The sequence below is a fragment of the Cavia porcellus genome, unplaced genomic scaffold (assembly GCF_034190915.1).
Source record: "Cavia porcellus strain 051 isolate PalLab524CR breed Dunkin Hartley unplaced genomic scaffold, mCavPor4.1 scaffold_9, whole genome shotgun sequence".
NCBI lineage: Eukaryota > Metazoa > Chordata > Mammalia > Rodentia > Caviidae > Cavia > Cavia porcellus.
This window is the reverse complement of record NW_026947492.1, coordinates 4,231,897-4,251,863: the sequence shown is the minus strand read 5'-3', so window position 1 is coordinate 4,251,863 and position 19,967 is coordinate 4,231,897. Positions and strand designations below refer to the sequence as shown.

Here is a 19,967-nt window from a genome sequence, read left to right as displayed (position 1 = left end):
CCTTTATCTGCTTTCTGAATGCCATGAATGGCACACCTTTCCCCCACCATGTCCTTCCTTGTAATGTTTCTGTCTAGAGCCCACTGACCATGGACTGAAACTTCTGATACCCAGAGCCAGAATAAACTTTTCTCTTTTAAATTATTTATATGAAGTGTTTTGTCAGAGTAACAAAAAGTTGAATAACACAAATACATAAAATCATGGAAAAGTGACTACACTTTTTTTTTAAGGAAATGATTGAATAGATTGGCTATTAAAAACAAGGCTAGCACATCAGTTCTGTACAGATGAAGAAACACAGTATTTGTTGTCAACAATATCTCAGAGCTTTAACTCAGAGTATTTTCCTCCCTTCTTTTCCCATAAATATTTTAAAAACTGCACCTAGGTATAAAGCACTGAGTCAAAACATATAGTGGGTTAATGTGAAAAGTCATGCTTCCCATTGTCAAAGGCATCACAACTTATTTGAAGAATTAACAATTATAAGGCAGGATATAGTATATACTTAAGAGTAGAGTGATCCTAAGCAAAATTAAGTAGAGATTCCAGGTTACTTAATTACACATGTGATCATTCATATCTGGAGAATTTATCTTTCAGGAAAACTCAAATTCAAAACTACTGGAAATAGATTTCTTGTTTCTCTTAAGCAAATTATAGACAGAGTTGAGAATTAACATAGGGTCAATTCAGAAATTCCTCCTTGGATCTTTGGCCAAATATAATGTAAAATTAAATGAATAGAGAATTGATTATATTTTCATTTATTCCAAGTAGGCATGTAATAAGAAACATGATTTTTTAAAAAGCTTTTAACTATCCCTAAAATTCAATGATTCTTTACTTACAATGCATTACAAAATAAATTGATTTCCCTCTCTCCTTTGTGTAAAAGAGAAATTTCTATTTTCTTCTCCACGAATTGTATTTATTTATTGTGTACAAGTTAATGTCCTGATACTTGTAACTTTGTGAAATTGATAGAGGGGGAATAAAATGCCCCACCTACCATGTGTCCGGTATGAGTTCATGTTCTCTAAAATTGAAGAATCGATTTTAGGAACAATGGAGGTTAAGAGCAGAGTATTTATTGAGGGACAGCGGGGTCCTGAGTGCTTGTGCTTGTTTCGTATTTTTGAGACAGAGTCCCTGTGCCGTTCAGTCTGGCCTCAAACTCACGGCAGTCCTCCGGCCTCAGCCTCCCAGCACACCTTTTTCATTTATGCTTTCCTGTAATGGCTTTATCCTGTTGGTGGATTGCCATGTAAAATTTGTATATCTGATAGTGTTTATATTAGGTAGTAAGCTCCTAAAGGGCGGATGTCTGTGTGTTTTCTTCCTGCCCTCGCTTTTAAATTATAATAAGAAAAACCTTAAAGAAAAAAGTAGAAAAATTTGATGAGAACTGATATGTGACTTTGTGTATACATGGCTCCACTTAGTTGTAAAGTAGAATTTCTCTACTTCCCCATGATTTTGTTTGTTTGTTTGTTTGTTTGTGGGGCTCCAACTCATGACTTCGAGCTGCCTTGCAGGTGCTTGTGCCTCTAAGTTAAATTCCCGGCTCTGTTTTTTGTTTCCTAATTTGGTACTTCATGAATCTTCCTTCGTTTGTTTGTTTTTGGAACCCCATCGGACTCACGACCTTGCACTTGCCAGGCAGGTGCTTGCTCAGCTGAGCTAAGTTCCCCGCCCATGAGCCTTTCTTAATGACAGTGATAGTGACTTTAGTCATAAATACTAATGAATTTTATTCTATATCATAAATACATTTTAAGATATTTTCTACAAACTGATTTTTTTTTTTTGTCTTTTCCCTTTTATCAGTACCGGGGGTCAAACTCACGACTACCTGCTTTCAAGGCAGGTGCTTATGCCGCTGAGCTAAATCCCCAGCCCCCAAACTGATATTTTAAAAGTAAAATTTACAAAAGAAATCCTGAAGTTGTTGTAAAACAAAGGAAATTCCACAGTTTTTCAGGATTTCTCAGTTTTTAACTCTGTGTTCATTTTTGGCCTTGTTTCAGCTGGTTTTGTTGTTTTGGTGATGTTTTGTTTTTTACCTTTTATTGGTATGTTTTATATTATTACTTTATTTTAAAATTATAGTACGAATTGTATGAGCATGTGTTGCCAACTCTGGATAATTGAAAACTTACTATTCCTTTTTTTGAGACATGGTTTCCCTGTGTAGTTCAGGCTGGCTTTGAACTCACTATGTAGCCCAGATTGGCCTTGAAATTGTGGGTCCTCCTGCCTCAGCATCTCTTGTGCTGGGATTGTAGACGTGTGCCACCACATCTGGTTTGAGAAGTTCTTTACAAGCAGAAGGAAGTTCTACAAGTTTGCAGAATGGGACTTGATTGTCTTTTAATATATTACCCACTGGGAAAAGCGTGGAATATCCTTTTGAATTTGGCATAATGTTCTGTCTCAAATGTGTCCCTCGAAGTTGAGGTTTTAGAAGTGACATTACAGTGTGGTGATCTGGGGAGACGGGCCTCCCAGGAATGGGTTAATGCTGCTGTTAAGGAAGTAGGCCCCTTGTAATAGGATGAATTTAGCAGGAAGTGGGCCCCTTGTGGAAGGCTGTTTAGCCTCCTGTTTAATTTTAAACTCTGTAAAATACCAGGTGAGCCAGAAATTGTCATGGAGGATTTTCTAGTCTTTCACAAATGTAATAGTTTACTGGAATTTGAACTCGTTTAACTATGTAGGGGTGTTTAGTAGGTTGATTATGACCTGATCGTTCTATTATGAAGATTATATATGGAGGAAATAGGTTGTCTTCCGGGTCTAGAAGCTAAGGGAGGAAAATCTTGGCACTTAGAGACAGCTGGTCGTAGTTTTGAACAGCTTGATGTTTGAAGTTGTTCGGCCTCCGGGTATAACCACTGACCATTTTTTCTTTCCACAAGTACTTCCGGATTGGCTGAGATGTGCCAGATGTGGTACTAGTCACCAGGAATGCAGCGATGAAGGAAGACCCATCTCTGCCTTCCCAGAGGCTGGGTCACTTGGTTATCAGAGAGCCTGGGCCTTGCCATAGTTCCTAACAGAAGGTTATGAGGAGATGCAGTAGATCACAATTTATTGCATGTTTGGAAAGAAGATACTCCGAGTACTGCCCAAAGTTAAGGGTTAAAGGAATTTGTGCATTTGTCAAACATAGCTGCTGTTGGGTAGCCTCGGTACCAAACTTTACTTAGCTATGGCGAAGTATCTAAATATTTTTTTCAGCTTTAATCCTTGCCTTGAAAGTTAGAGAACTATTGATTTTGACGACTCTTTCACATTATCCTTTTAGAATTGTAAACAGAATATGCTACTATGGTAGTTTACCAGAGAATTTTGAGGAATGTTTGATAAGTGAGATCTGTCTTGTGTGTGGAGATAGCTTCTCTGTGTTGTTCCCTGAACCTTGTATCAGCCCTTGCCAGAGATCTCTATTTTTACAGCTGTGTGCGTCATTGTCATTTACAGCTGATAGATGCCTGGACACAGATTCACGTCCTTCCTGTTTTAAGACTTGTGGGGCTTAGCTCCAGCAACTAGATAGAGCGTGAGGAGGTCACTGAGAATAGATTGGGCTGTTAACTGTTCCTCTTGTCCTCCCATGACATTCTAACTGTGACAAATTTATTTGCCACCATTGTTGAACCCATTCCAAGTCCCTTTCCTAAGTCTTCAGCCTTCTCACAGCCTTTGCGTTTAGTTTGAAATCCATTCTCTCACCCTAATCTTCTTCTTCTTCTTCCTTCTTTTGTTTGGCGGTGGGAGGGAGTTACTGGGACTCAGACTCAAGACCTTACACTGGCCAGGTGGGCGCTTGTGCTGCTGAGCTGTATCCTGGGCCTCTGCCCTAATTTTTGAAACCTTTTCTCCTTTGCTTCTCTTCCTGCATCCTCTGCGGTGGTCCCTTCTGTTCTGGATTAGAAATTTTTTTTTTTTGTCTTTGGATCGAACTCACGACCGCCTGCTTGCAAGGCAGGTGCTTATGCCACTGAGCTAAATCCCCAGCCCCTGGATTAGAAATCTTGGTTTCATTGATTTTCTTTTAAATAAATTGGCTTTTTTTTTTCATTTTTACTGCTATAGAAATTCAAGAAGGCATTTTATCGTTTCACATCTGGATACTAATGAGCACGTGAAGCCTTGCTCCAGCTTTCCTCCGTGCATCCTCTTCTCTGTACCGGGATAGACTCCTTTTTCTAAGACCAAGTTTTCATCAGTTTATTTCTTGGCTGAAAAACCTAGATTGCTGATAATAAGATCCAGTTTCTCCTCATTTAAGTCCTCCATTATCAAGCCCTCAGACACTTGAGTTTTTTCTTAGCACATACCTTTTGGTACCAGGAGATATTCTTCCACCTCTCCCTCTACCCCGTAAAGCACGCTCATGTTCATTTTGGCCTTTTCTGTTCTGTTCTTTAATGTGTGTGTGTGTGTGTGTGTGTGTGTGTGTGTGTGTGTGTTGCTAAGGACTGCACCCAGGATCTTTGCACTGAGTTTTATCCTATGCCCTTTTTAATTTAAAAAGTGGGTCTTGCTGAGTTAGTAAGTTGTTCAGGTTGAGCTCATACCTGTAATCCTCCTGTCTCAGCCTCTTGGAATGCTGGAATTACAGGCGTGCACCATCCTACTTGGCTTTTTGCATTAATATTAACCTCTTCAGGAATCTTTTCAATAACTGTGGTTCTCAATGATCTCTTCTTTCCTTAACTAATTGCTCTTATAATACTTACTGTCTCTATTTCATATATGCCAGTGTTATTTTTTGAGCTAAATTATAAGAACAGGGCCATGTCTTTCAGCAGTTTTTGGTTTTTTGGTTTTTGGTGGTGCTAGGGATTGAACCTAGGGTCTGGTACATGCTAGACAAGCACTCTACTGCTAAGCTATGTCCCGATCTCTCTTGCAACAATTTTGTCTGTTACAGTTTGTTTGAATTGTGCCGGCTAGGTGTCATCTAGTTTAGGATTCTGAAAATATGTTCTTAATATTTACTTTGATGATGCCTGAAAATTGATTTTGACATTGTTCAGTGGGTGCTGCTAATTCACTGGTAATCAGGGACTGTGAGCAGTCACTGTTGTAGCCCTTGCATCCTGCTCTTGGGTTTAGCTTGAATTGACACTAGATACCAATCTAGGTTGAGATGAGAGTAATTCATTTTAATGGGCTCTAATGAGCTACAGTCCTTTACTTTAAAAATTTTTTTTAATTTTAAAAAGCAGAACAGAGCAAAAAAGATAGAAATGATACAGAGTTTCAAAAAAGAAAAAGCGTAAGGAATTAACACTAGTTAAAAATTGCGTATTGTGGCTGGTCCGATGGCAGTGGGTTATCAGAACTTATTAACATTAGTGTCCCTAAAGTTGGTATACCACCCCACCACTGTTAAATTTGACTGGCTTTAAAAAAAAAAAATTGTATATTGTGGGGAGAACATGGCGGATAGATAGCAGCAGGTTCGGAACCTGTCTGAGATAGCCAGCTTAGAATCCAGGAATGGTGTGGTGCGAGGAGTCCTAAGCAGGGGGATATGTACCCTGCCAACCCAGGAACGAAGTAAGCTAAGAGAAACCAACTGGAAACACAATCCCGGTGCTATAACAGGAACAGTTAAGGTCTCAGCGTGAAAGCTGGAGCCCGTGCCGCTGGAAGCCGCGATTTGAATTTCCTGCTGCCACTGCTGCGTCTGAATCAGCACAGCAGAGAGAGATAGACTCGCGAAAACTCTGAGTGGGAACCGTCGAACAGAGTTGAGAGCGGGACTGGTTGGGAGCCCTGCATCGACCTGCAGTGAGTGAGCAGAATAGGGACCCTTCCATAGAGTAGGAGGCTTCAGAAAAGGACATACCAGGACCGGGCAGACTTGCCGGAACAGGACGCTGCAGTGACTTTAGTCGCATATTCCCCTCTCAAGCAGGATTGGTGGGGACAGCCTGGCCTGGGTGATGCCGCTGACTAAGACCCAATAAGCTAGCCCAAACCAGGTTCCAGTGCCTGGAAGTGCACCCTAGCAGTGAAGCCTTCGGTAGGTTGACTTGGAGGAGTGGGCCCAGCAGAGGCTGCCCAGGTCTGTGTCTCCCTAGTACACTTGCAGTGGGCGGGAACACCTAGCTGGCGCAATTCAAACAAACTGTAACAGACAAAGAGGAAAAAAAAAACTGGGCCTTGCTTGTATGGAAGGAACAAAAAGTATGGGAAGAGGAAGCAACAAGAAAAGGTCCTCAGTCCCCAATCCTGAGAACACTGATCCAGAAAGGTAAATGCAAAGAATGAGGAAAGAAAACATGCAATATCAGACACAGCACCAATAGACATAAAGCAATATCTCCAGAGCCTCATAAATGAGTTCAAAAGTGAAGTATTTAATGAAGTAAAGCAAGATATAAGTAGAATAGTTAGAGAAATGCTAGCTGCCCAAGAAAAAACAGATGGTGGAATGGAAGAACAGAAAAAAAGGGGAGAATTGTTTGATGGAGAAAATAGAGAAAACATAGAATACGTGAAGCAGGTTCAAAGAGATTACCAGGAAACTAAAAACTCTATCGAAAGCTGGCATAACAGCTTGAAAGAAACTAAGGATAGATTATCTGAACTGGAGGACAGATTTGTAAGGTGGGAGCATGAAATGAAAAACTTCTTAAAAATAACAAGAAAACAAACAGCAATAATACAAAGGCTAGAAGATGATAAGAGGATCTATAACTTAAGAAGTAAGAACATAAAAGAAGAAGTAGGGACACAAACAAACTACAAAAGCTATTCACAGAAATAATCCAAGAGAATTTCCCTAATTTAGCAAAAGTTAAAGATACTCAGATGTATGAGGCATACAGGACCCCAGCCACCTACAACCCAAACAGAGCTACACCCAGGCATATAATAATCAAAATTCCAGAAATCCAATATAAGAACAGAATATTAAAAGCTGTCAAAGACAAGAAACAGATCACTTACAAGGGAACACCCATCAGAATTACAGCAGATTTCTCGGCACAAACCATCAAATCATGAAGAGCATGGGGGGAAATAATTCAAGCTTTGAAAGATAATAACCTCCAGCCAAGATTGATATATCCTGCACAACTGTCCCTAGAAAGATTTTTTTTTTTTGTCTTTTTCCTTTTTCCTTTTTTATTGGTACCGGGGATCAAACCCACGACTGTCTGCTTACAAGGCAGGCGCTTATGCTGCTGAGCTAAATGCCCAGCCCCTGTCCCTAGAAATTGATGGAAAAACAAGGTGCTTCCAGGATAAAGAGGAACTAGGGGAATTTGCAACCACCAATTCAACTCTACAGAAATACTGCAGGATATTCTAAAAAAGGAAAATACCAAGATCCCAGAAACAGTGGCAGAGAGGCCACAATGAATGGAGCAGAAAGTGAAATGAAGACAAACTGACAACAAACGACAGAAAGAGATCTCAACAGAAATGAGGCAGAGAAGATTGGATGGTAGGAACAGCTATTTTGGAGAAAACAAGACATCATAATAGCTAGTGCTGATTTAATATCATCTTGTTTTGAAGTCCCATCAAGCTTTTATTCTTCTGTCTCCATCAGTCTTAACAGGTTGTTATCTTATTGGATTTTATTATATGTGATAATATAAGCAAAAACTTTTATAGACAAGGAGATTATACAAAAACCATTGTTCATTTTCTGATAGTTGGTTCTAAATACCCTGTAATACTGTCATTCTCTTGAATGGTTTTACATTGTCTTGATATGTTTGGTGCTACAGTATACGAAGTTATACTCAAAGATTTCAAGCAAAGAGACACTATGGTAACTACTTTTATGTCAGGATATCTTGTGGCGAAACACTATTTTGCTTAATGGTTATGCCTTGACCTGCACTGTTTTGTTATTATGCCCTCTTTTATCTCAATCTCCTTTTTTAAATTATTTACTTTTTTATTTTTATCTTTTTAATGAAGGGAAAGATAAAAAATAGCAGGATACATTATAGTAACCTACTTTGATTTCTTATTAACTTGATTTGAAACCCTGTATTGCCCTCATCATCTTGTTTTGACTGATTTTCCCCCATTCTGCTTTGCTTGATTGTACCAAGTTCAAAAGTATAGGCAACAACTGTGAAGACAATAAGATTCATTAGGACGCCCATTCTGGTTGACTATTATCTTCTTTTAAAGTCCTGTAATGTTTTGGTTTTATTCTTTACTGTTTTGTTCGATTTTATTATAACTGATGATATAGGCAGTTCTTTTTAAGATAGCAAGAGACATTATGGTAACCATTGTTGATCACCTTGTATTTTGTTTTTACATTATGTACTATGTCCATCCTTTTGATTTGACTGACTCTGTTCTGTTATGTCACATTTGGTTTTACTCTCTTTAAAAAAAAGTAATAAGAACTGTGGGAGTAATAAAACCCAAAATGTGTAATTGTCATTGTACAAAAGAGAGGAAAAGAAAGTGCTCTAAAGGATATAACTGCATATATATTTAAGTGTATAAGATAGATAACCGTATTACTGAGTTTTGTTGGATCATTGAACAAAACTGTTTGCAGTCTTACTGTTTGAAAGTCCACTTTACATGCTTTAATTTTGTAACTTGAACAACTATTGCTAAGAAAACAGTATGTAATCTATTAACTAGTGATTCCCTATTGTTTATTCTTTCTGAAATTCTGTATAACTTGTACCCTTTTTCTGGTTTTTTTTTCTTTTTCTCCTTAAATAAAATTAAGAAAAATTGCATATTGTTCTCTCAGAATTAGTTGTTCAGTCTAGGCACAAATGTGATCAAACAATGAAAGCACAAACTGTTCTTTTTGATGAGCTAACAGAGTAGCAGTGTAGTTACCTAGTGTACATATACATGCATACATTTATATATGTTTACCATCATACACATTATCTTTTCCTTTCTCCCCCCTTTCCTTTCCTCTATCCCAGTAATTCTATCATTTTGAGCACTGTCTTTGCTTTTTATTGTTACAATATCTGTTTATATTTTGGATCTTATTTCTCTTTCAGATTGTTATTTTTTATTTTATTTATTTATTTTTTTTGGTCTTTTTCATTTTTATTGGTACCGGGGATTGAACGCACGACTGCCTGCTTGCAAGGCAGGCGCTTATGCCACTGAGCTAAATCCCCAGCCCCCATTTTTTATTTTTTTATACCAAGGAGACAATACGATATTTATAAATTGGAGTTTGATTTATTTCACTTGTATGGTCTCAAGTTGCTTCCATTTACCTATAAAAGCCTGAAGATCATCCTTTTTTATAGCTGAGTGATTATCCCATTGTATAAAAATACCACATTTTAGCCAGGCGTGGTGGCTCACACCTGTAATCCTAGCACTCAGGAGGCTGAGGCAGGAGAATTGTTGCGAGTTCAAGACCAACCTAGGCTACAAAGTGAGCTCAAGGCCAGCCTGAACTGTAAGCGAGACCCTGTCTCAAAAAGACAAAAAACAAAAAACAAACAAAAAAAACCACATCTTTTATATCCACTCTGCAGTTGATGGGCATTTTGGTTGTTTCCATGATTTATCTATTACAAATTATGCTGCTATAAACATGGATACACATATTGCTGTTGCATGACATTCTCAGTGTTAGTGGGAAAATAACCCAGAAGGGGAATAGCTGGATTAAATGGGACTTCCATTTCTAGTTTTTTGAGGACTTTCCACATTGATTGTACCAGTCCACAGTGGTTGTACCTGTCTACACTCCCACCATTAGTGGGGAAGTGTTCCTTTTTCCCCACAGCCCTGCCAACATTTGGTATCGGTTGATTTCTTGATGACAGCCATTCTTTCTGGAGTGAGATGGAATCTTACTGTTGTTTTAATTTGCCTTTCTCAAATGACCAGTGACACTGAGCATGCCTTCATGTATTTATCTGCCATTTGTATTTCTTCATCTGAGAAGTGTGTATTCATTTCAGATGCCCATTTTTGGATTGGGACTTTGAATTTGGAGGGCCTGATGTTTTTCAGTTCTAGATATAAGTGCTTGGTCTGAGGGACAGCTGGCTAAAATTCTTTCCCATTTTGTGGGTTTTTATTCTGTTGGTAATTTCTTCTGAAAAAAGTTTTTGTAGTAGAAAAGATCCCAGTTGTTGATTCTGGGAATTACTTCCCATGCAGTTTGTGTTTTATTCAGGAACACTTTGCCTACCCTAATGTCTCCAAGATTTCTACCTACCTTGTCTTCCAGTAGATTTAGTGTTTCTGTTTTAAAATTTAGGTCTGATCCACTTTGACTTCAGTTTAGTGCGTGCTGATAAACATGGGTCTAGTTTCAGTCTTTGGCATATGGAGAGCCAGTTTTTCCAGCACCATTTATTAAAGAGGCTGTCTTTCTTTCAGTGAACATGTTTAGCCCCTTTGTCAAAGTGTCTTTGTAGTTGTGTCTATATCTTCTAATCTGTTCCATTGATCCTTAGGTCTGTTTTTTGCCAGTATCATGCTGATTTTATCACAGTAGCTTTGTAGTATAATTTCAAGTCAGAGATTGTAATGTCTCTTGCTTTGCCTTTGTTGCCCAGGATTGCTTTTGCTATTCTAGGTGTCTTTTGATTCCAAATGAATTTTAAGAATGTTTTCTTTAGATCTATGAGGTATGTTATTGGCATTTTGATCAGGATTGCATTAAATCTGTATAATAGTTTTGGGAGTATGGCCCAGCATCCTTCTCTATCAGTTAACTTCTCAAATTTCACAGATCTAATAAAAAATTGCAACATTCCAGCTATTCCCATAACCCTTTACAGTTTAGAAGTGTTACTTGAATAATTCATCTCTTCTAATCCTCTTTAAAACTTTTTGAGGTAAGCAGCATTGTGTTTATTTTATACGAGAGATACCGCAGTTTAAAACACTTTCGTGAGTCTGTGTCCCCAGCTCGTTTGTGGTGGTGGCAGACTCGCTTGTAGGCCTGCTGACTTTAAATTCCTTTTCTAATAATTATTTTTCCTCTGATGAGGAACCTGCCATTGATCATCTCTGTCTTCTAGAGGCCTTCATCTCTGTGTGTTTTGTTTTTAGCAGTTGCTTCTGAGAAAAAATAAAAAAAGAGGTCAAGTTTTAATGGTTTAGGGGCCAGGGATTTAGCTCAGCGGCATAGGCACCTGTCTGGCAAGCTCAAGGTCATGAGTTCAATCCCCAGTACCAAGAAAAAAAATTTTTTTAATGGATTGGTATCTCCATTAATATGATTTGACCTTGGTATCTTTCTAAGACTTTTCATAGAATTTAAGCAGAATTTATTTACAGATAATGTGATGTTTGAAGCCTAAGCTGACTGCCATAGTTGGGTATTAATTAGTTATCACTCACTTCTCCGTTAGACTGTGTACCCCTCACCAGATCTTGATAACCAGACTTGTAATTTTCCTAGTTAGAAAAGTACAGACTAAAGTCAGATGTGGAAATGTCATACCAAAGGCTCTCTCCTTGAAGGGGCTAAGCATGACACCATACAAATCTCTGCCTCTTGCTGGTTCTGTTGATTACAGGGGCATGGCACTTATAAACCCTTTTTTTAAAAAAGGCTTCTTTCATGCTCTTACAGTTCTTGGGAGCTACGGAGTGGGTGTTCAGACAAAAAAGCCTACTTCCTGAAGTGTTTATCCAGAGGATCATTTTTAGAGAGTTATGTGGAATGGAATCGGGTCTGACGTCAATTCTCAGTGTGCTTTCTCTCCCATGGAAGAATAGCCCATATGCAGAGACAGATGTGAGGCTGAAGTATTTTCTACATATAAATAATGCTGGGAGAGAATGAGGACACTATGAGAGGGAGCAGTTGGGAAAAACAGTTTATTATAAGCTAGAGATGACCAAGTAGCTCTTGCGTGTATGTTTTTAAAATATTAAATTATGTATAATCTATATGCCTAAATATATACAAAATATAAATATACGACACATAATAATAATAATAAAGCAAGTGCCCATGTAGCCCTCACTGATCAAATAATAGAATATCCTCATCACCCAAAATTCCTTTTCATCACGCTTCCATACCCCCATTCAGAGACAGTTTGTTAATTTATATTTAGCAAAGCTAATTGAAAGCTAATTTCTTTGCTTTTATCTTTTGACTTTCCACATTAACGTGTAACCCTAAATGGTTAGCAATATTTTCCCTGAATTATACTGCATTTACTCTCTTGTATCTTGATCTATCACTAAACATTTTATTTTAATAATGACATGTTATTATGTATAACTAGTTTATCATCTTTCACTAGTGTACAGTATTTCAGTGTGTGACTATACTACAGTGTATTTATTTTTTATTACTTTACTTTACTGTTGATGAATGTTTTGGTTGGTTTTTAGTCTGGTCAACTGTAAATAACACTTGGTGGAACTTTCCTGAACTTGTCTTTGGATGATGCAGACATTTTTGTTGGATACACTTTAGGTTGAGTCACATAGTTATCATTTTTGTAGATTCAACATCAAATAGTATTTCATATAATGTGGTCTAATATGTAGATTTAGGAATTAACTCGTAACTTATAATTGCTTAGAGACACCTGTTAAAATTTTAGTAGATTCTGCCAGTTGGTCCAGTTTTCTACCAACTTAATTTCCTACCAGCAGCATATAATTGTTGCTGTCTGTTCTGGTCACATTTGACATAATAATTTTTCATTGTGACTTTTATCTTGCATTTCCTGGTTACTAGTGAGATTGTTTTAAGATTTATTTATTATTGGTACTGGGGATCGAACTCACGACCGCCTGCTTGCAAGGCAAGTGCTTATGCCGCTGAGCTAAATCTCCAGCCCCTTAAGATTTATTTTGACCATTTAGAGTTCTTTTAAGTACCTTTTCAAGTTATTTGTTCATTTTTAAAATGGGTCATTTGTCTTTATCTGATTGATTAAAAAGTTCTTTATACAATGAAGATACGAATCCTGGGTGGTTAAATGGTTTACGTATCTTCTGTTCTGTACTTGTCTTTTCCTCATTTTCATGGTATTTGGTGGGGGTACCAGGAAATGAATTCAGCTTTTGTTGCTAAGATTCACTCATGGTGTAGCATATGTCAGGCACTGTCTCGCTGAGCTATATCCCTGGCTTAATGGTGTCTTTTGATGAACAGATACTCTCAATTTTAATGTAGTGAAATTTTTCTATCATTTCTTTTTATCTTTTTGTATCATGAAGATGTCTTTTTACTCTTAAGATCTTGAAAATATTTTCTTATATTCTTTTTCAAGAAGTTTATTAGTTTGTTTTCTCCCTTTATGTCTATAATCCATCTGAAATTGATTTTCATGTGTAGAGTTGGGATGGGGTCCAGTTTTATTTTTACCTTAATGATATCGAATTGTCCCAATCAAAAGACCACCAGCTTCCCACTGCTTTGTAGTGTCACTTCTGTTACAAATCAGGTTTCCCAAGCCTGTATCTGTGCTAGGCTCTATTCCTTTTCATTAATGTACTATTAACCCTGTTCCTCAGCGTCTTAATTACCACAGGTTTATAGTAAGAAAGCCTTGCTCTTTCTTAAGAGAGCTTTGGGTATTCTTGTCCCTCTGCATTTCCATGTGCATTGTAGAATCACCTTTTCAAGTATCACACATCTGCTGGGATTTTTAACTGAGACTGTGTTTAAGTAATCAATTTATTTAGGATTGACTTCTTTATAATAGTGAGTTTGTCATCTAGGAATAAGTTATATCCACTAATAAAGTCTGTTTTATTGTCCTATTGAAAATTTTTGAAATAAAATATACCATTTCAATGACTTAAAAAAACTGTGGTGAAATATACATAGTAAAATTTGCCATCTTAAGTATGTAATTCAGGGGCTTTTAGTACATTTGTGATGTCATGCAATCATCATTAAAAACTAATTTTGTTTTTTTTTTTCAATAACTAATTTTAAAATATTTTTATCAACTTTCTTCTCCTTTCAAATCCCATATTCATTAAGTTCTTTAGTCCCTAGGAAGCTCTGCTTTCTGTCTTGGAGAATTGACATATCCTGATCACTTCATCTAACTAAATTATACAATAGATGGCTTTGTTTGCTTGCTTATTGTTTTTTGAGACAGAGTCCTGCTATGTAGTCCAGGCTGATCTTCACCTCATTATGTAGCCTGGGGTGGCCTTGAACTTGAGGCAGTCCTCCTGTTTTAGTCTTCCAGAGTGCTGGGACAGGTATGTGCCACCATGCTCCGCTTCTATTGCTAAGATTCATTCATGGTGTAGCATATGTCAGAACTTCATTCTGTTTGAGAGCTAAATACTATCCTGGTTGTATGCATTATATATAGCATACAGTATATATAGTTATATATCATATATTTAATCAGTTAATGATCATTATCAGTAAAATTCTGTAATTTTATAATACTCCCAGTAAGTATTAGATTTATTTCAAGGCAAATAGTTTCAAATCCTTACAAATTACATCATCACAGAATTTAATTTTGTTTATTGCTGTTATATAGATGACATTTATATCATAAAGTCTAGCATTTAATCAACTCTCTTAATAATTCCAGAAATTTATCTGTAGACTTTTTTGGACTTCGTGGTTTTTTTGAGTTTTGTTTCTGTCTTTCCATTTCTTTTGCCTTTTGCATGTTTTTCTTACCTCATCTAAACCTGTAGTACAATGCTGAGCAGTGATAGCAAGTCATCTCATCCCAAAGGAAAACCTTGAATCATTCACCATTAGATACGAAATTTGCTATAGATCTATTCATGTTTTAGATGGTCACTATCTTAACTGAAGCCTGATAACCAAAGGGAATTTCTTTTTAAATTAAATCAGTTACTTGACTAATTTTTATGGTGCTGGTGATCAAGCCCAGGGCATGGCAAGGCAGCTCTACCTCTGAGCTGCCTCCCATTTTAATTTGTAAGAAACATTTAGAAGAGCTTCTGAAAGCTCTTTGTCTCTGATTTGGTAATTTTTTTGTAAGATTGAGATCTGGCCTTTGAAGTTACACTGACTTCGCTCCAAACATGGCTCTGCTGTATGCTCATGTGATTTGGGTCAGAAATGCGAATCCTTTTAGGGTAGGTGTTGTGTTTTACTGATTTGGTTCTGTGCCCTTAACTCTGACTTCATGGCTAGTGCATCATAGGGTCTTAAAATATGTATGTTTAAAAAGTGAAGTTAATTTGAGTTTCTTTGTTTTTGAAACGGGTCTTTCTGTGTAGTCTAGGTTGGCCTTGAACTCACTATATGACCCAAGATAGCCTTGAATTTGTAGCAATCCTCCTGCTTCAGCCTCCCGAGTGCTAAGATTACAGGTGTGAGCCACTACACCCTGAACTAATTGAGTCTTGACTTGCTTATCTTATTCATAAAATAGGGATAATCATTTTTGAGCTTTGTTATCATGATTTAAATGTAGTATCTGGAATTTAACTCAGGGGCATAAGCACCTGCCTGGTCATGCAAGGTCATGAATTTGATTCCTGGTACAAAAAAAAAAAAGCATGTAACGTAGTTTGCATGTAAAATACATGAAAAATATTTTCCTTCCCTTAGGATTTACTTTTTTTTTTTTTTAAACAGCCAGGAATAGTGGTGCATACCTGTAATCCCAGCACTTGCAAGGTCAAAGCAGAAGGATTGGTGTGAGTTCAAGACCAGTTTGAACTGCATAGTGAGACCCTATCTTAAAAAGACCAAAAGATAAAACAATTTACTTTTTTTTTTCACCTCTCCTGGCCACTAAGTATTCATAGATTTGGAGAGGAGAGGCAGAATGTTTAATTTGATTGGAGAGGTTTGTTTTTGTAGGTTTCTTTGTTTCTTTTTCTTTTTTTTAGATAAGCTTTCACTATGCAGTTCAGACTGGCCTCAAACTAACTCACTTGTAGCTTGCATTGGCCAGCGATCCTCCTGCCTCGGCCTCCTGAGTGCTGGGATTATAGGTATGCACCACCGCACTTGGCATTGAGTTTAATTGAGATGAACTGTTTAAGCACAGGATTCTGCAGATTCTTTAGCATATTCCATTAAATTAATCAATTTTGTGAAAAACAGTACCAATATGGATTTAAATGATATATATTAATAGTCTCCATGAACTCTGTTGTGCACAACTGAGTAACTTTAGTTCTATTAATATTAGGTATTTTTCATTTTTACTCTTGCAGTTCTGATATCTCAGTTTTACTGAATTTTGAGTACAAGCTAATTCCATTGTCAGTTCTGTTGGCTTTTTGAAGTGCTGATATTCTTGATAGCACTATACTTCCTGTGGGATGCAGTGTGACTTCCCGTGGCCTTCCTCAGGAGGGTCTGGCCTCCTGCACAGATCAGCATCTGTGTTTAGGTAGATTTCAATTCCTGGAATAAGAGTTGATAGACTGAGAAAAGGCAAGAGTAAGCAGAAAATAGGGTTACCACAGGCGGGTTATGAACTTATAGTGGCTTTTTAGTGTCTGTGGGGGTAGGGGCTTAAGAACCCAAAGTCAGGCCACCCAAAGCTTACATATAGGTTTGGATGAGTGAGCACATGCTGCCCCCTCATACCTAAATTACACCCCAACACTCTTCTGTGTGGAGAGAGCACAGAGGCATTATCTGAGGACTTGGGTATTTGCTGCTCTGAAACCAGGTGAGAACTCTTAGGATTGCAGTTGATGTTTATTTACAACCCTGCAGGGACCTTTGCAATAACTGATGAAGAGTTGGTTTTTCTGTTTTTCAGATAGACATCAGTAAATGTCACTATTTAGTAGATTTGGACATCATGAGAGAAACACCTCGGGAACCGAAATACTCATCCAATCGAGAAGAATGGATCGGTTTGGTCCACAGACCATTCCTTGATGCCTCTAGGTATGTGTTTTAATCCTAAGAGATGTACTAAGACTAGTCGGGATGAACACTGGATTCTAGGATCAAATAATTTCCAGTCTTGGGCTGATGCTAGTAGGTATTAATTTCTTTTTTGAGGGGCCCAACATATCTTTTGTTTTTGTCTGGTTACCTGAGAAATCTAAGAGTGTTGTCTTTTTCAAAGCACCAGAATACAAAGTATATTCTGATATCAGCCAAATGAAAGCCTTCTGAGTAACACAAGGAGGTTTCCTGTAGAAAACTGAAATCAGTGTTTGAAAATGATGGATTTTGGCAAGTAACAGCATATTCAGAGTACTCATTCTCTGGGGCAGATTGATTATTTCTGTTGAAAAGCCAGAGCTTTTTTTTTTTTGGTATGGAAATTGAACTCAGAACCTTGCACCTACCAAGCAGGTGCTGTGCTACTGAGCCATATCTCCAGCCCCCAAAAGCCAGAGTTTTGTGTCCACTATTTTGAGGTTCAAAGCTCATCCAGCCTTGGGATAGGCCTTATTAGATAGATCTTAAGTAGAGAGGTCAAATAGACCAGGACTTGGCTGGCTCTTCACAAGGGTTTCGGAGTTAATGATAAGGAGAGATTTTGTCAGTCAGCTAAAGGAATAATAGCAAAGGCAATCTGGAACCCTCAGCATGTCTATAAGTTTATTATTTGGAGGTGGACAGAAGAGACATAAAATAAACATAATAAATAAGGGATTATGTGGTATATTACTAGGTGATAAATGCTAAGGAGAAAAATAATTTAAAAGGAGGGTTGAAGCAGGGCATGGTGGCACAAACCTGTAATCCCAGTGCTTGAGAGGCTGAGGCAAGAAGACCGCTGTGAGTTCAAGGCCAGTTTGGGCTACAAAATGCATTCAAGATTAGCCTGAACCGCATGGTGAGATCCTGTGTCAAAAAGACAAAAAATAAAATAATAGTTGAGAGTTCACTAGAACTGAGGGTTATACCTTTAGCTAGGGTGGCCAAGGTAGCCTTACTGAAAAACTAGTATTTGAACAAAGTCTTGAAAGAGATGTGGAAGCTACCTGGGGAACAGCTGGTGAAAAGACTCTGGCGTAAGGAAGGAACGGTAAGAGGCCTGTGAAGCTGGCGCTGAGCAGGAGCGAAGCGCAGCAGCAGTGCGGCAGAGTGTAGGTGGCCACGGCGGTGCAGGTCGGGAAGAGCTTGCAGGCTGTAGAAAGGCGTTACCCTCAAGCGGAAGAGTCGCTGTAGGCAGAAGCCATGTGACTTCTGTTTTTAAAAGATTCTTTTCAGTACTGTTAAGAATACTTGGTAGAGAATAAGTGTAACAGCAGGGAGACGAATTACAGGGCCACTGCAACAGTCCAGGCAAGAGAGGAGTATGGTTCAGGTCCGTGAGGAGGTAGCACACATACCGAGATGTGGTTAGATGCAAGTTACACATGTCGCAGCATTCGGAGTTCAAAGTGCAAGAAATGAAAGGAACTAAAGATGATCCCAAAGATTTCAATATGAGCAGCTGAAAAAATAACCATAACTGATGGGAAAGGCTGCAAGTGGAACAGGTTTTAGGAGGAGAGTGAGAGATCAGCTTTGGTTAAGTTTGATATTTCAGTGACCAAAAAATAGAACTATTTAGTAGCAGCTGGATATATAAGACTAGAGTTGAAGGGTACTGTCTGTGCTAAAGGTAGACATTTACACCTTTTGGCGTCTGGATGATATTTAAGCACATGAGACTGGTTAAGATGCCCCAAAAAGTGGATGAAGTTAGGGGCACGATCGTGTTATAGGCTGGGTGTGGTACCTCATGCCTGTAATCCCAGCACTCAGGAGGCTGAGGCAGCAGGATCACTGTGAGTTCAAGTCCAGCCTGGGTTACAAATGAACTCAAGGCCAGCGGGGCTAAAAAAGAGATAGTGTTAACTGTCTCAGGAAAAGAGAATGAACCAGCAAGGTGAGTGTCTTAGTCACTTTCCTTGTAGCTGAGATGCAGTACCTGAAACCCACCAATTGAAGAAGGAAAGATTTCTTTGGGCTCATATTTTAGTTCACAGTTGGCTGGCTCCCAGGCAGGAAGGGCAGCATGGAAGGCCTAGTGGGCAAGAAAGCTGCTCTCATTTTGGTGGCCAGGAGGGGCTGGGAGGGGAGATGCACTCTTCCAGGTCATGGCCCGGGTGACCCACGCCTTCAGCGAGGCCCTCCCTCTAACGGCACATCCGCTGTGGACCTGTGGTGGACCTGTCCACCAGTCTGTACAGCATGCCCAAGATCGGTCCCCTTCCATACCTGTGAGACTGGGAGACTGTCTCCAATCCAAACCACAGCAGTGCCTCAGGAGTGACATCAGTGAATCAGAATGGAACAGTGTCTCGGAAACCAAAGGGACAAAGGATAATACCTTTTGAGCCAAAGGCATCAGCTGTATCGGAAGCTTTTGATAAATCAGTAAGGTGAAGATTAACGACTGGTCCATTCAATTTTGTAGCAGGCAAAAGCAATTTAGAGAAGTGGCAGAGTGGTAGGAGTTTGAGAGACTGATTAGAAGGGTTAAAATGAGATAACCGGGCTGGGGCTGAGCTCAAGCAGTAGAGGCCTGTCCCACACGCACAGTTCCTGGATTTAGTCTCCATAAGCATCACAAATAAGCAAAATAAAAACCCAGTGAGAAAGTAGGAGAATGGAATGTACAAATCACAAGTCTTTAGAAGCTTTTTTCCATATCAGAAAAGCAGGGAAACAGGGCTATTAGGGTAGATGGGTGTCAGGGAAACTCATAGAGAAGATTTTTTTTTTTTTTTTTTTGGTCTTTTTTTCATTTTTATCGGTACCGGGGATTGAACTCACGACTGCCTGTTTGCAAGGCAGGTGCTTATGCCGCTGAGCTAAATCCCCAGCCCCCCATAGAGAAGATTTTTGACCTTTTAAAAATATTCTCATTTTGATAACATGAAATTTGCCATCTTATCCTTTTTGTTTTTTCCAGTATTGGTGATGGAGCCCACGGTCTTTATCCTCAGCCCTATTTAGAAATTTTGAGACAAAATCTCACTAAGTCACTAAGTCTCAGGTACTAAATGTTCCTAAATTTGAATCCAGGCTCAAACCCTTCAGTGAAGTGGCAGAGTGCTGGGATTATAGG

General features: G+C 38.5%; 1 protein-coding gene across 4 annotated transcripts in view; it reads left to right on the top strand.

Annotated features, from left to right (window-relative positions):
* Alg9 (ALG9 alpha-1,2-mannosyltransferase) overlaps nt 1-19,967 on the top strand; it is a 91,920-nt gene that overhangs the window by 49,274 nt on the left and 22,679 nt on the right. For all 4 annotated transcript variants that reach the window (XM_063255742.1, XM_013155593.3, XM_063255744.1 and 1 more), the window contains one exon: nt 16,707-16,837. In XM_063255742.1, coding sequence (XP_063111812.1) covers nt 16,707-16,837 — 131 coding nt within the window. The remainder of the gene's footprint in view (nt 1-16,706; nt 16,838-19,967) is intronic.